This window comes from Podarcis filfolensis (assembly GCF_964270895.1).
Source record: "Podarcis filfolensis genome assembly, chromosome: 9".
NCBI classification, from domain to species: Eukaryota; Metazoa; Chordata; class Lepidosauria; order Squamata; family Lacertidae; genus Podarcis; species Podarcis filfolensis.
The window spans coordinates 62460602-62477449 of NC_139610.1; the positions used below are offsets into that span (position 1 = coordinate 62460602).

The 16848-nt window shown below is 43.3% G+C and overlaps 1 protein-coding gene across 1 annotated transcript; it reads right to left on the reverse strand.

Annotated features, from left to right (window-relative positions):
* Positions 1-389: 389 nt before the first annotated feature.
* MEPE (matrix extracellular phosphoglycoprotein) lies at positions 390-13487 on the reverse strand. The gene is made up of 5 exons (XM_083572103.1): positions 13474-13487; positions 9272-9337; positions 7866-7919; positions 4977-5069; positions 390-3021 (listed from the first exon to the last, which is right to left on the reverse strand). The coding sequence occupies exons 2-5, from the start codon at positions 9323-9325 to the stop codon at positions 889-891; spliced, it is 2334 nt and encodes a 777-aa protein (XP_083428229.1). The 5' UTR covers positions 9326-9337; positions 13474-13487; the 3' UTR covers positions 390-888.
* Positions 13488-16848: the final 3361 nt, after the last annotated feature.

Genomic DNA, 16848 nt, shown 5'->3' on the forward strand with positions numbered 1-16848 from the left:
CAATTTCCATCGGCCCAACCAGCATGGCCAACGGTCACAGGTAATGGAGTTGTAGTTATGCATCATCTGGAGGGCCATAGATTTCCCTGCCTTCAGACTTTAGAAAACATTATAATGACAAGAGTTGTGCTATGTATAATCTATTGCTGATTTTTGGACATTATAGTGGAAATACTTTTTCTTAGCTGCCCCAGCTGCAACAAAACATGTCTCTCCCATATCAGTCTCTACAGCTACAGTGGGCACTGTAACTCTCCAATAATTTGACTTTACTCCCAAAGGCACACTCTTCCATTGTACAGAGAGATGCTAACAAGCTGCTGCAGTGCTTTACCTAGGTGCTGCTTCTTCCTTCCTGAATTGACCTAACAGGTGAACAGGTTACAGCAGCCTCCCCTGAGCTGCAATTTTCCAGCCGTGATTGCTAAGGCTGATGGGAATTGTAGTCCAAATTAGCTGGAGGGCGCCAGGTGGAGGAAGGATGGGTTATGGGATCACCTCAGGATGTCATGTGGCAAGCAGATTTGTGCAATATAATGACATCACTAAGAATAAAAGCTAGCAAAGCCAATTTACACAAATAAGCTCTCCATTTTGCCATTACCCCCCCCCCCAAAAAAAATTGAGCAAGGGAGGTACAGCTGAAAACACTTGTGAGTTATTTCGACTCAGCCCTAATAACGGCTCTTGAAGTGCAATGCTCTGATATATGCCTACTCCAAAGTAAATCCCATTGAGTTCAATGAATCGTGCTTCCAAGTAAGTGGGTATAGGATTTCAGCTTTATTCTGCGCACCAGAGCAATGCCACATAATTATGGCCTATGTATGACCTAGCCTAGTGCATGTGAGGCTCTCTTTTCTTCCCTTCTGAACAAATGCAAGCAAATCAATCAGTACTTTTCCGCTCCTGGGAATCTTCTTGTGAGTTGGTTCCTTGGCTGTGGTCATGACTTTCATCAGATCGGTCTTCTTCAGTACTCTCAGGTGATTGATGACTGTCGGGTCTGTCATTCTGATAGTCTTCATACGACTGGCGGCTGTTTTCCTCACTCTCCGATGATTGGCTGCTGTCATTTCTACGGACAGATGGACGCTTCTTACCACGTTGACTGCTCTTTCTCCTCAGGACACCCGAATACCCATGGTAATGCTTAGCTGCACTGCTGCCATGCGCTCCAGTATTAACCCTAGATGCCTTTTTGCTTGGCTTCATAACCTTCTTATTGCTCTTCACAGTGGCCAACGAGGGCCCCTGACTTTTAAGCTTCTCATTCTTTGGAATATTAAGGATGTCTCGGATACTGCCGAGAGACCCACGAGATTCAGACAGGGCACTTTTGAACTGGATCGATTTTTGACCACTGAGCTCCTCCTTTTTGTTGGAAGAATCTATATCACTCCTCTTGAGATCTCCAGTAGCTTTATTGTAACTGATAGCTCTTTCTGGAGTGTCCTTGTTGACTTTTTGAAATGTGACGCCAAATCCTGTTTTGCCACTTTCAGTCATCTTTGGGTCACCCAATGTGCTCTCATTAGCATTTTTGTTTGTTTTTTCATAACTGCCACCTTCACCAATACTAGGCCTTTTATGAATAATACCAACTTCACCGGGACTTTTTCGACCGTGCTGTGTTGTACCGGAATCAGAAATTTGTTTGCCAGAAAGGAGAGTAAGTTCACCTTTTGAATGTGACTTAGTAGTACCAGATCCATCCACATGACCATTTAGTTTCCTGCTCAATATAACTTTACTTTGCTTTGTTTTCTCTGCCTTGGTATCACCAAGCTCCCCCACGTGACTGATAAGCCTTTCTTTGGTACCAATTTCACCACCAACTTTTTTTTGTAGTTTGGTAATACCAGCTGCGTCCAGATGGCTGTTGGGCCTCTCATTAGTGACATCCTCTTTGGTTCCATCTTTTTTCCACAGGTTGGTAACACCAGCTGCTTCCAGATGGCTCTTGGACCTCTCATTAGTGACATCCTTTTTGGTTTCATCTTTCTTCTGTAGGTTGGTAACACCAACTATTTCCACATGGCTGCCACTAGTGACACCATCTTTTACATCACCCTTTTTACGTGGTTTAGTAACTCCATATCCATCCTTCTGTCCATTCAGCTTCCTAACTGTCACAGTATACCCATCTTTGCCTTTTGAATGCACTGTAGCATTGCCAGCACCATTTTCATTAGCCACTTTAATTTCACTGGTGTCTACCATGTTAGTGTAGTTGCCTCTGGTTCTCATGAGTTCAATTTCCCCTAGACGTTCTCGAGACATGTTGGCTTTTACTTTGAGACTTGTGTATAGTTTGGTGGTACTGTTATCCCTTCTGCTTTTGTCTAACAAATGAACATGACCACCTTCTTCTTTTCCTGGCTTCCTATTGGTGGCATCAGTTATGACTTTCAAATGGACTTTTGAATAATCTTTGCTTGGTGGGTCTTTAATTTTCTTGGGAATATCATGGAAAGGATTGTTTTCCCAGACTGCACTGGCATCATTCTCCTTCATCTCTATTTTGATGTAGGGATCTTTTGATGACTTGGTATTACTAGATAACCCAGATTTGCCATCTTTATCTTTTCCCTGAGGTTTATCAGTGCCTCTTGTGTCTTGATGGTCTTTGACTCGGTCATGATATTCATTGCCAATAATGACGCCATGATGGGTGTCAACTTGGCCTGGAAAGCCTATGTCCCCACTCCCATCTATCTCAATGGTGTTATCTCCTATAGCAATTTCATTTCCTTCCTTGTTTACAATTATCTCCAAGTGATGCTGGTGGAGATCCTGATTTGTGGTGTTTCCATAATGTCTATATAAATTTTGGCTGCTTCCAGTAGTTCTTCTGCCCTCGGTCTTCCTGCCATTTCCAGTTGCATCAAAGTGCTTCTGCTCTTCTCTTGCTTCTGGTGTTGTATCAGTGAAATTGTCAGCGGCCTTCCTTGGTACATTTTTTCTGTCAGACCCGTGAGTGATAATGGAAATGTTATTTCTGTTTTCTTCTTCTTCTTTCTAAATTCCAAAAGAAAACAATGGTGAGCTTGACAGGTGAGTGTATTTAATTTAACAAGCAAGGTAAAACTTATTCATCGTTTGATTTGTTTATGGCTAATGTGTTTATCCATTGAGTAGGTGAGCCACAACCTTTGCTATTTCAATAACAATTCAGTCTGGAATTTCCATGTTTTGTTCACTTTTTTATTTTTTACAGAGAATCCAGACCATGTCACTGGCAGACTGTTGCACTCTCTGTTTTCTATGTTGTCCTTTTCAGTGTTTTCTTTAGACCTGATTTGTGGGAATTACTTTGATTTTAAACAGTTTTAGAACCATCCTGCCCAGTGCAAACTGGCAAAATGCCAATGAAACATTTCAGGGCCACTGTGTGTGGTTTTTTGTTTTTTTTTGTAATTTAAATGCTTCCTGTTCGTAGCTTTGGCCCTTCTTATCATTTTCTGCTGAATGTGGCAGTGGGAATGCTGATAAATAGCTTGTTAATTGCCTCTTGGATTGCCTGTTAATTACCCTTTAATGTCAGTTACTGTTCTTGGGGAAGCAGGGAGCTCATTTCGGCAAGGCTGTTAAATTTGTGGGGTAGTTTTTTTTAATGAGAATTACTTACAGAAGAATATTGGCCATTGGGATGGGGCATTGCTGGATAAATCAGCAGGACCTGCAGAGCCAGTCCACTTATGAGGCAAAGTGAGGAGTTCGCCTCAGGCAGCAGGAACTACAAAGGCAGCAGATCCAGCCTCCAAGGAATGCATTGACTGCTGTTGCTCCAGCAGCGAAAGCTGCTGCAAACTCCTTGGAGGCTAGATCTGTCATCTTTTTGACAGCTCTCCCCACAAGCCACCTCTATAGTAGCCTCTTGGCAAGCAGAAGAGGTGCTGCTGGTCTCTTCCCACCCTTCTTCCCTATGTCGGTCATTATCCCCACTTGTTCCTGATGCAAATCTTCACTCACTCTTTCCCTTGCTGCGAGGGCACCATTTTGTGGTTCTCCTCAAGTGCCAAAATATCTTGGGCTGGCCATGCTTATCTGTGTTGGACCATCATTTAATTCTGCTCCCAGCTGCTTAAAGGTAAAGGTAAGGACATGCTCTGGTCCATGGGGTCATGAAGAGTCGGACATGACTAAACGACTAAACAGCAACAAAAGGGACCCCTGACCATTAAATCCAATCATGGACGACTCTGGGGTTGCGGCACTCATCTCGCTTTACTGGCCGAGGGCGCCGGCGTACAGCTTCTGGGTCATGTGGCCAGCATGACTAAGCTGCTTCTGCTGAACCAGAGCAGCACATGGAAACGCCGTTTACCTTCCCGCCAGAGTGGTACCTATTTATCTACTTGGACTTCATGCTTTTGAACTGCTAGGTGGAGCAGGGACCGAACAACGGGAACTCACCCTGTCGCAGGGATTCAAACCACCGTCCTTCTGATCGGAAAGTCCTAGGCTCTGTGGTTTAACCCATAGCACCACCCGTGTCCCATCCCACCTGTTTATGGAAAAGCAAAACACTCCTCTGACACGAGCACCGCACCATGTTTCTGCAGATCTTGCTCAAGAACAGTTTACTTACTCGGCAAAAGCTGAGGAGTAAAGTCACTTTGGTGGCATTGCATCAGGACAGATGAGTGTGCAGATTTTGATACGTTTACAGGCCAGGGGACATTTCCAAGCTTAATAACCCAAGCACTTGTGCTTCAGGCTGCATAAATGCTTGTCATTCTGAAGGCAAGGGGTCGAAAGGTGTATCTCCTCTTTCCCCATGAGCCTTTTTCAAAATAAAAAAAAATGGAAACAGCTGCTGGGATGCTGTTTCTTGGTGCTGCAAATGAGAATGAAATAGCAGCTGCAAGAGAGTTTGTGGGTGAAATTGATGTGCTCCTTGTATACCGTGTGGCGATACTGCAACAAATGCAGACAACTAAAAAGGTGTATGAGCCAAAACGTTATTCTACCTGAATCTGTGTTTGATTGTTGGTCACTGCAGACGAGTACACGTAATTAAATATGTAAAACCCGTGCTTGGAGTGACGACCTTTGAGCATTATCTGGGGGCAGAAAAGAAGGCATTAACAGTACTCTTGGAAATACCACGCTTCTGTTCATTTCAGCTATGCCTGCTTCTTGAAATAGGAAAACAACAGCAGCAGCAGCAGCAACACCCAATGGACACCAGGATGTTTGTGTGATAATCAACACTGCCTTCTGAATGGTCAGTATAATTATTTTTACAGTACTTTTAAACTTCATGCACAGTCTGCATTATTATTATTAGTCATTTCCCTCTGACCTCTCTGCTCACATTTCTACCGCATGAAATCTTATGCCACATAATACATCTGTTTGACTTTAAAGAGCCGCAGGATTAACACAGCTACCTCTGTGGAAATTATTACAATCCCCACCAGAGGGCATGCTTAATCTTCCTTCCATATTCCAGAAGGCCAGTCTCTTTAGTCTGTTAGTCAAGCCAGAAAGATGCAAGCAAGCTTTTCCAAAGCCGTCGATTTTGGGGTCACGGGGACTGTGCAGGAGGTGGGTAAAGACTTAGGGATCAAAAGGGGGGTTCAAAGAGGTGCAAAATAAGTTTAAGAGGTATAGCACAAAAATATAATTAGTGCACTTGCAAATGAGGAGACTGTAAGATGATTTCACATTTCAATAGTATTTCTCATTTTTTACATGTTATGGTTCTTAATAATTGTGATAAATGGTTAATAAATGTTGATTATACATTGATATTTCTTGCCTTTATTTCATTTATATTCTTAAGAATCTGGGTTGGGGATAACAACACCTTTATAAGCTCTTCAAGGGATCAATGAACTCAAGTTTACGAAACCCTGCCTTAACAACTAGGCATTGTATCAAAGCCATTTTTTTCCTGTCCATTAAAGCTTACACCACAACATATCTATGATTCTTTAAGATGACACAGGACTCCTGTTTGCTTATCCTTAAATGTGGGAGTATCTCTAGGTAGTAATTTTAAAGGACTTTCCACTCAACTTAAACATTGTTGCTGGCATTCAGAATTTGGGCAATACAGTTGTGGAACATGTATTTGTCCCCAGAAGTTCTAGATTTTCTCCCCTCACATTTTCTTTAAAGAATAATGTGGAAGTACAAAAATTGCTGTAACAAAGTGGAATTTATCTGAACTGTGTAATACCCTTCATTTCTAACACTTACAAAAAGCTTGTCATTAATTTACAAAATGGCAATGCTACAGCAATTCAAATATTGCATCCAAACAAATGAAAATGGGGGGGGGGGAATTAAACCTCCCAGCAGCCCTTCTCCACATCAGCAAAGGCTTGTCAGAAAAGGATGAGCTGACATTGCTTCCTACCAATGATGTGGTAATCTGGATCATGCCTAGGGTTGGTTCCACCCTTTAACCAAGATGGGCCCCTTGCCTCTAGGAGGTAGAGACGCGGTGAATCAGTGGCCCTGTCACCCTGACCACTGCATCTGAAAATGCAGATACTCTTCAGGGACACCTCATCCTCAACTGAAATACTTTATTGTCACTTGTATAATTTGTATACAGTGAGATTACACGAGCACCCCCCCACTCAGCTCTCTTAGTCTTAATTCCCCTCATTTACTGACACCCACACCCACCAAACCCAAAAGTCAGTTGCCCTGTTGTTATCTTTTCATTCAGCAGAAGATAGAAGCTGTTCTTTACCCTGTTGGTGTGACTAATCGTGCTTCTATATCTCCTGCCTGAGGGCAGGAGATCAAGAAAGTGCCGGCCAGGGTGTGAATGATCCCTGAGAATTTTCCTCACTCTCCTGAGGCAACGTTCTTCCGCTATTTCATCCAGTGGATTCACGGGACAGCCCATAATATCTTGTGCTGTTTTCGCCACCCTCTGTAGACACTTCCTATCAGTTGATGTCAAACCAGCGTACCATACTGTGATGCGGTATGAAAGGACACTTTCTATTGTGGACCGGTAGAAGGAGATAATCAAATGTTGATTGACATAGTTCTTTCACAATACTCTGAGGAGATTACCGGTAATACTCAGTGCCTCACTCTGAGGAAGGACCCTATGTTCCTCAGAGCAAGTTGTAGATCCTAAGAAGGGCCTTAAGGAACCTCTGGGAAGAGAGTTGGCAGCAGTGGCAGCGGAGGAGGCAGTGGTTGGCCTGTCTTGCCTCAGGCGGCATAATATTTTGTGCCACCCTTGGCCATGCTACAGAGCTGGTTCTAAAGACACAAGGCCTCAGGATGAGAAAAGAAAGTTCCCATTCCTGTTCCAGCAGTGGAAATTAGCATTAGAAAGCAAAGTGCATTAAAACAGAAGAGTATCCTATTGATTATGCCTCCGTGCAGCATCCGTATATTGAAGCACACTATTCATCTCATGTTTCTGTGGAACAAACGACACTTTCCTGCCTTCTTCTGCTAACAGAAGCTGAAGGAAGCCACGTTGTCATCAAAATACCTGACTCATTTGCCTGGTGTATATACGCTCGGTCTTTATCACCCCTGTTATACAGAAAATTCCAAGTGGGTCTGAACCTCAATGCTTAAAATCACTGATAGAGGATAAGGATCCAGATATCATGCTAAGGGTGGCCAAATTTTGTGCGGCTGCCATGAAATTCAGGCAACAAGCTGTGCTATCACAAAGGCCAAGGCCTCAGATGCAAACTGTAGAAAATATTTTAGAGACTAAGACCTAAACCACATTTCTAATGGCTGTCATATTCGTATTGTTTATTGTCATATTCGATTGTTAATTCAAACTTAATTCTATTGTGTTTTACGTTCACTTAGTATGGTATGTGAATCTGGTCTGGGACCATAATAAATTTAATTTCATTTACCTGGTGATCTCCCCGGCACTTCTGCTTCGCTTTCTTGTAATGGGGTTGAAGCTCCTGGAGAAAGATGGGAGGAAAATAAACAATGTCAGGTAAATCTCTTCTGAATTGTTGGTGTATTCTGCTAAAGGGTTGTCTACAGGTTTTCAGAGGGAGGCTGGGTAAGAATCTAACTTTGTTTTAGCTCTATAGCAGCAAACTCCTGGTCTTTTTCTGACACTCACCTGAGCATGGTCTCAGAAAAGGTGAGGGAGGCCACATATGCTGGCCCCACCTCCATGTTCTCCATCTCCACTGACTGCAGCCTCAGGTCTTTGAGCAGTGAGTGGGAAGGTGTAAAGATGTAAACATCTTTGCATGTTGGGACCCTCCACACAACTGGGAACCCTGAGCATTCATGATTCCTTGAGGGATCATCTTACCCCATCCGTCTCTATCCTATCACTTCATCCTGCATATCTATAATGTTGGTTCTGTGTTTGTAAGGAATAATCCCTTCAGTGTGACAGCACTGGAACACACAGCCTTCAACGTACTGTATAGCAAGGGACTATGAGACTCTGGGCAGGAAGCTGAAGAGCCTTGGGGCACAGGTGGTCTTTTCATCACTCCTTCCTGTTGAAGGTCACCCCCCAGGAGGAGAGAGGAAAATACTGGAGGTAAACCACTGGCTACGCAGGAAGAGTTTGGCTTCTTGGATCATAGTTTCCGCTTCCTTGAGGAAGGACATCTGGCAGAGAGATAGGCTGCTCCTCACAGCTGTTGGCAAGGATGTGTTTGCTAAGAATCTTGTGAGCCTGATCAGGAGAGCTTTAAACTAGAACTTGAGGGGGAGGGAGACAACTTTACAGATGACAGAAGAGCACTTGCTACTGGGGATAATAGCTTCATTGATGCACAGGAAACCGAGGTGGGGCTCCAGAAACCTGCTAAAGGGCAGGAAATTACAAGAAGGAAGCAGTTGGAAGGAATGACTCATGGTTTCAGTTGTCTCTATACAATTCTGTTATCTCGTTGCTCTCTTTGCTCCATTCCTACTAACTCAAAGCAGAAATGGTGCCTCTCCATGCAAATAAATGTCACTCCTTGACTTGAATTCATGTAGAGGCATTTCATACAAAGGCATATGGGGAAAGAGGAACATTATGAACTACACCCTGTCATGTGAATCTGCCCGAACATTAGAATCAACACTGAATTCCAAAATGTGGAGTCCTAGCCATAGTTTTTCACCAGATGTCGCACTTCTCTGAAAGTTGCACAGTATGTTTTCGTCGTGTCTTTTCATAGGTATGCGTTCCTCTATTGAAACTTTCTAAAAACATCTGTCCTCCAGATGTCGCTCTTCCCCAAAAGTTACTCTCAGGAGAATCTGTATATCATTTCAGCCTGAAGTTTGGAATACTCACCGACTGAGCCCAGGTTAAGCCACAGAGAGTCAAATACAAAAGAGCAGCCTTCATCTTCAGAGCTTCCTAAGGACAGAGCAATATAACTGAGAAATGTTTTTATTTCACCTTTAATGCCTAAGATCACAATCCAGAATACCCCCTCCTTGCTCCTGAAAGCAAATCACTCATCGTTCTGAGAATCAACGATTAAAGAGTACAATCATATTTCTGAATTTGAATGAATGGAGCATTGATTTGCAAAATGTGGAGGCCAATCCTATCCTTGTTTTTTAATTAATTCATGACATTTATAGCCCATTGTTCCTTCAGTGTGGTATACATTGACCCCCTCCAGCTTTTACTCTTACAACAGTCTTGTGAGGTAGGCTAGGCTGATAATAAATGTCTGGCCCAAGGACACCCAGCCTATCAGGCTTGAGTGGGGATTTAAACCTAGATACATAGTCAACTCAGCCAGTAGAGCATATATTGGGGAAAAGTGTGCATAAAAATGAAGCTGTTGGTGGAAATAATGTACAAAAATACATTAAATTAGGGGGAATTGCTTTGCAGCAAAAAAAAAAAAAAGGTTTGCATTAGGCAAAACTGCATATAAAACCGTGTTTATCAGGACAAAGTTGCACTAAAATGCTGATGCGTTTGCACGAGGATTTTTTTTTTTAAAAAAAGCAGAAATAGTGGAGAACTGAATTTTATAGAGGAAAAATAAGAAACACAGAAGCAAAACTGACAGATCCTTCCAATCTCTTCTTCCGATGCAATTTGCTTCAATAGGAGCTTTCCCCTCCTCCTCCCCATATCTACTGCAGGTACTAGGTAATGGTGGTACAAATTAGGACAATTAACAGAGACCAAAAAATTACAGCCCCCCTCCCCCACGTTCCCCAAGCTAAGGTCCTGATGGGAATTGGGACCCTGCACTGGCAATTTGTGTTGAACAACAACAGCAAGTGTGCACTTAAGGGCACAGATACAGAACTAATGTGACATCTAGTTAGGCCCTTAGTTAATTTTACTCAGTGAGACTTAAGTCATAATTAAATTCTTCTATAGATTTCAGTAGGATCCATCTAAACTGAAGACGGTACGCAACTAAGGTTTACTCAAGCCCACTGAAATTAATTGAAACCTGACTAAGTTAGGTCCATTAACTTCAACATGTCTACTCTGAGTAAAACTTGGTTGTTTGGATCCAACCTAATGTAAATTTCAAAGCCTTTGCATGCACATCCAAGCCATTGGATTAGGGCAGTTGTGGATAACAGATTATATTAAATAAAACAAGAGCTATTTGCACCTGTCAGCAATGGCAAAAGTTATGCTGACGTGTCTCTCCTCCCGCTATCCCTCAAACAAGCAGAGTTTGCCTCGAAGCATCTAGCTTAAATTGAGCACATTGCACCTCCAATCCTCGAATTCTTCAGTGAAGATATACAACAGCCTTTGCCAACCTGGTGTTTTGCAGTCCAAAACCTCTGAGGGGCAGCAGGTTGGCAAATGTTGAAATGCAACATACCTGAGGTCAATTATGTAGAAGGGAGGACCCCAACACCATTTAATCCACCTTCTTAAACCTCCACATGTTAAACCACATTTTGCATAACACATTAATTTACTTTTGCTTTATTTGTTAAAAATGTGTTTGCTGCAGTCTCTCTGTCATTGTAGGTTTTGAAGGTAAGGTGGCCAGTGGGAAGAGGGCTCTTGCACTTTTAATAGTGGCGTAGAAGAGGAAATTTCTACGCTACTATTAAAGGTACAGGAGCCCTGTCTATTTGTCCATTTGGCCACTTCTACTTGAAGTATCAGGATAGTAAAAATATAAAAGTGCAGAAAAATACATGCCATTGTACAGAAACAACAGCAACAACAAGGGAAGCAATTAGAAAACCTGTGGCAAGCAGATCCAACCCTAGACAAAAAGAAAAGACCACATTCAGAAAATCAAATCAGTTTACCTACCAAATATCTGAGCAAATGTAACTTTTCTGGGAAAAGATTGGAAAAAGAGGTGATCAAAAATGCAATCATTTAAACTGACATGCATGGTTGACAGGATACGGACTTGGGTGTGAAATAAAGAATAAGAATTGAACGCTTCATAATATTGAAGATAATGCTGCAATGTTGTACTGGAGGAGAAATATTGTTGATTATAATATACAACAATAATTGGAGAATCCCCCTTGGGTTTCTTGCATCGAAAGAAACGAAGGAACTGGAGGTGCCTGAGTCGAAGACTAGAAAAATATTGCCCAGCAGAGGAAGGAGCAGCTGAATATTAATCTAGATTGAGCATTTGACCACTGTGAAGAAATATTGTATATATGGCTGACAGATGTGAGCAAATGGGGCGAATTTTGCTTGCCATCTAAATAGTAACATAATACTCCCCTACCCATATTTGTACAGATCTTATCTTTACCTGGCATGCACTATGCACAAAACTAAGTATTCTTTAATACAAAGGTTGAAAACTTCCATCTGAAACTAACTAACATATATCGGCTGAAGGAAATGGGATTAGACTTTGATGGAGATCCAATTTCCATTTGTCAGCATTCAAGCTTTGCAGCGCTAGAGAATGGAAGGCAGAGTGTTAGGTTTAGCTGATCCAAGAGGAAGCAGGACATTGTTATAGAATAGTAAGGAAATAGCTCACGTTTCCTGAAGAAGACAGGGTACCTTCAGCCGATGTTGGCAGCCTTTTGCCCACCTTGCTGAAGTTTAAAGTTTATTATAATAGTAATGGCCAATCAGCTCTGGCTGCTTTTAGCCCTTGCCCACAGATAACTGGAGGAGGGTCGGTTTTAATCTAAAAAAGTCTTTGTGGTGGAAGCCAGCCATCTCATGTTCCATCGAGGTGGATAAACAAAATGCAGGTTATAAATATCTATTGTGCGGCCGAAGGTGCCTGATAGTGACTGACATTTCATGATGAGGGCTTCTAACTTCTTCAGTTAATACAGTGGTACCTCAGGTTACAGATGCTTCAGGTTACAGACTCCACTAACCCAGAAATAGTACCTTGGGTTAAGAACTTTGCTTCAGGATGAGAACAGAAATTGCATGGCAGCAGCAGTGGGAGGCCCCATTAGCTAAAGTGGTACCTCAGGTTAAGAACAGTTTCAGGTTAAGAATAGACCTCCAGAACGAATTAAGTTCTTAACCCAAGGCACCACTGTAATATGGGTAGAACTATACTTATGAAACAGGGGTGGTCTCAAGAGGCCTGATCTAGCCACCCTTCGAGACCCCACTGATTTTGACAGCAGCAGCAAAAAAGAAAAACTAAAACTTAAGGGAGACAGGTGGCTCATTTGATGAACAGAGAGGAGCAATAACCCCTCTCCGCAGATTAGCTGAGGAGGTGAGGCCTATGTTCCTGTGCATATGCTTCTGTGTGTCCTTTGTATGTGAGCATCCTGTGTGCAGGTAAAGGTAAAGGTAAAGGACCCCTGGATGGTTAGGTCCAGTCAAAGGCGACTATGGGGTGCAGCGATCATCTCGCTTTCAGGCCGAGGGAGCCGGCGCTTGTTCACAGACAGCTTTCTGGGTCATGTGGCCAGCATGACTAAACCACTTCTGGCGCAACAGAACACCGTGACAGAAACCAGAGCGCACAGAAACGCCTTTTACCTTCCCTTCACAGCAGTGCCTATTTATCTATTTGCACTGGTATGCTTTCGAACTGCTAGGTTGGCATGAGTTGGGACAGAGCAGCAGGAGCTCACCCTGTCATGGGGATTCAAACCTCCAACCCTCTGACTGGCAAGCCCAAGAGGCTCAGTGGTTCAGACCACAGTGCCACCTGCGTTCTGTGTGCATGCTCATGAGTGAGTGTGGGATGACCACAGCCACTTGAGACCATTACTGGCATGAGACCCCTGGAGGGTTGACCAATGGTTGGCCCTTGAAACCCAAAAGATTAGCCACTTCTATGGGTGAACATTATGGTTTGATTTCTCTCATTTTCTTATTTTTTTCTTCAATCTTAAATTTACTGTACTTCTCCATATTTTCACATCAGAAAAGAGTTTTCATGAACATTTTATTGCATATATACACCTCATTCTCATATACACACCTTTGAATGCCATTTTTCTTAATATACACATTTCTCAAAGCAATTTCCCCATATATATATATATTTTGGTATGCCATTTACACCAATATATGCATTTATAGGCACACTTTACCTTATCATATGCATTCTTGTACTTGTTGCTTGGCTGAAGAACTGCATTTCAAAATTTGGAGATACCCAGAGTTCGAAGGATGGCTGCCCTCTGGTTTGGAGAAAGTATTTCAGAAAGTGAGAATTAAACAGGTTTGTCTTAAAGTGTGAACTGAATGGAATTCTTCCCCCATCCCAAGCCAACCCTAGTTTAAAAGAACTTCCTGTGGGGCAATTCCACTCTCCCCTGTATCAGTGGAGGAGGAAGGGGGTGCAGGTGTCATCACTGAGGAGGATGACAAAATGACAAAAATATGAGTTTTAAATAATAATAATAATAAAATTGGGCTCACAAAACATTTTAGTTCAGTCAACGAATGGAACGAAACACGGCTGGCACTGGGTGCCACACTGTGGGGCCCGGCACTTACCGTGGGGCCTGCAGCATGCCCGAGCCACGTGTCTCTCCTGGGAGTGACGTGGTGGCTTGGGCGACTGCAGGCTTCGTGCTGCCTGAAACGGCAGCGTGGGACTTGTGTCTGCGCTCCGCCTCTCCCTCAGTCGCCCTACAACTGAGGGGGAGGCAGAGAAGAAGAAGAAGAGTTTGGATTTGATATCCCGCTTTATCACTACCCAAAGGAGTCTCAAAGCAGCCAACATTCTCCTTTCCCTTCCTCCCCCACACTCTGTGAGGTGAGTGGGGCTGAGAGACTTCAGAGAAGGGTGACTAGCCCAAGGTCACCCAGCAGCTGCATGTGGAGGAGCGGAGACGCGAACCCAGTTCACCAGATTACGAGTCTACCACTCTTAACCACTATACTGCACTGGCCGGTATACAATGCAGTGCGCCCCCATAGGCAGCTTGCCCCACCCACATGGGCGGCTCGCCCCGCCCCCAGCTGCAGGACACGCATGCCACACCTGGCATCCGATGGCTAGCTACCCTGCATAACAGCTAGTTCAACTTTCCTTGCATAATTATGATGTAAGCTGCCATATCTGAACTCCTACTTCACACCAACTGCCTCTGGCCAGGGGCAGAGTAGACACATTGTCGCAACATCAGCACATGGGATAAGTTGATATTACAGAGGGGATGGAGGAACCTGGCACTGAGCCACCATTTTTATTGGAAGCTGTTCTATGTGATGCCAGGATGGGAGATCTGCAGCCTTGTAGATGATGTTGCTGGACCTCAACTCCCATCATCCACTGCTGGCTGGGGCTGATGGGAGTTAAAAGTACAGCAGTATCTGGAGGGATGTGTATGTCCCTGTTGTATGGCACAGTTCCAAACTCAGTGTAGGTTCCTTTCCATCTTATTTACCATCATGGGTGTTGAACTGAAAGCGATAAAGTTAAAAAGGAGGGCTACATCGAGTGAGTCAGAGCAATTATGTTCTGCTTTTTTGAGTACCGGGAATGCATTTTTGCCTAATTGGTTGTAATTGCAGCTTCTATTAAGTATTAAAAAAAAAAATAGTTGCTGTGGAAAGTTTAGGGAGTAATTGGTCTATTTTGCTTGAGTATCTGTAGGCAGCAAGTCTCCTTAGCCAGATGCATCAAACAAATTTGAAGCATGGTAAGGAAATATACCTGTGGGCTGAGGTAAGTTAAAGGGTAAGGCAGCTCACAGGGTGAAGAAAGAGGAGGCAGGGAATAAAATAGCAAACACAACTTGATTGCCAGACCATTACCGTGCCAAGTCAGTACCCGTGAAAGCTTAAATATTTGCTGTGGTATTAAAATAAATGCAGAGCATGGGCAAATGGTAGATAAAATAGGGAGCTAATTGCTCATAATCCCCATTTAGATTTATTAATAGGTTCTGGTTTTCCAGTCTGCTGCTTTTATTAAAATAACGGCCATAATGCACAGTTGTTTTATTGGCGTAAATCATTGCTATGGCAACAGCTATGGAGTGAAATACTGTGGTTGTGATTGATGAGTAAATTTCAAGTAACCTCCTCTGGATTAATCTATGTTAGAAAACCCCAGCAGGTGTATGGAGGTCCTGGGCTGGCTGGACAACAGGACCTCCCTCATGTGGGTCCAAAGGAAAGCAGAGCGATATGTTTGGCACCAACTTGGCTGCAGGATTTGCTGGAAGGAGGTGCCATCCAACCATCTTTAAAGCCCTATGCGGCCTAGGACCCTCGTACTTATGGGACCGCCTCTCCTGGTATGTCCTGCAGAGGACCCTAAGGTCCATGAATAATAATAGCTTAAAGGTCCCGGGCCCTAAGGAAGCCAGACTATCCTCCACCAGGGCCAGGGCTTTTTCGGTGACGGCTCCGAGCTGGTGGAATGCTCTGTCTCACGAGACTAGGCCCCTGCAGGACTTGATTTCCTTCTGCAGGGCCTGTAAGACAGAGCTATTCCGCCTGACCTTCAATTTGAATTAGCCTGATCCTCTATTCTCTTTTCCCTTTCCTCTTCTATGAAGAAACCCTTTCTGGGACCCCACATTTAAATTCTTCCCTGGTCTCCTTGCTGGCCCTAGTAGGACCAACTTGGCCAGTTAGTCCTGGTGTTCATTTGATGTCTACTGACTGGGTTTTTTTCTTCTTCCTCAAAATGACCCCTGAATTTTTGAATTTTATTGATATTGATGCTGTATTTTATGCTGTTTTATGCTGTTTCTAAGTCACATTTTAATCATTAGCCCCCCTGAGCCTGGTTTTTAAACTGGGAAGGCTGGGGTATGTATAAATAAATAAATAAAATCATCATCATCATCATCATCATTATTATTATCTTAGGGACTCCACACCAGATTTGTGGGTGTTTTCTCCTTAGCCTTTTCTTCTCCTGAAGATATCCCATGGGGCAGTGGAGGTTTAGGTTCAGAGTTTTCCTTCTCCTAGATGGGCTAATAACCAGAGTGTAGTTGTTGATAGAGTTTCCTTTCCTCTTCAGAGAAGGGGAACCTGTGGTCCTCCAGATGATGCTGAACTACAATTCCCATCATTCCTGACCACTGAACATGCTGTCCGGGACTGATGGGAGTCCAATAGCATCTAGTAGGCAACCGGTTCCCCATTCCTTCTCTGTCTGCTTACTGCTAAAGTATTATGGTGTGTGAGCATCGGCTCATACGTAATGTTAGTCAGGTAGAAAACACTGCATGCATGATGGTGAGACTTGTGTGCTGTTACTCGGTTGAAGGGAAGTTATAATGTGGAAGAGGAAGCAGTCATCAAAGCTAGTTTACATTTTTACACATACATGACTAGAAATGCACAAGGGAATGTGGAAGTTCTACATTGTTTTGGTGGCTGCAACTTGAAAACTTATCTGCAGTGTTATCTGCGTCCAAACATGAAAAAGTGTGTCAAGAGAGGTTTCTGGTCCCATATATTTGTCAGGATTAGGAGTGGAGGAGAAATCCAATCAG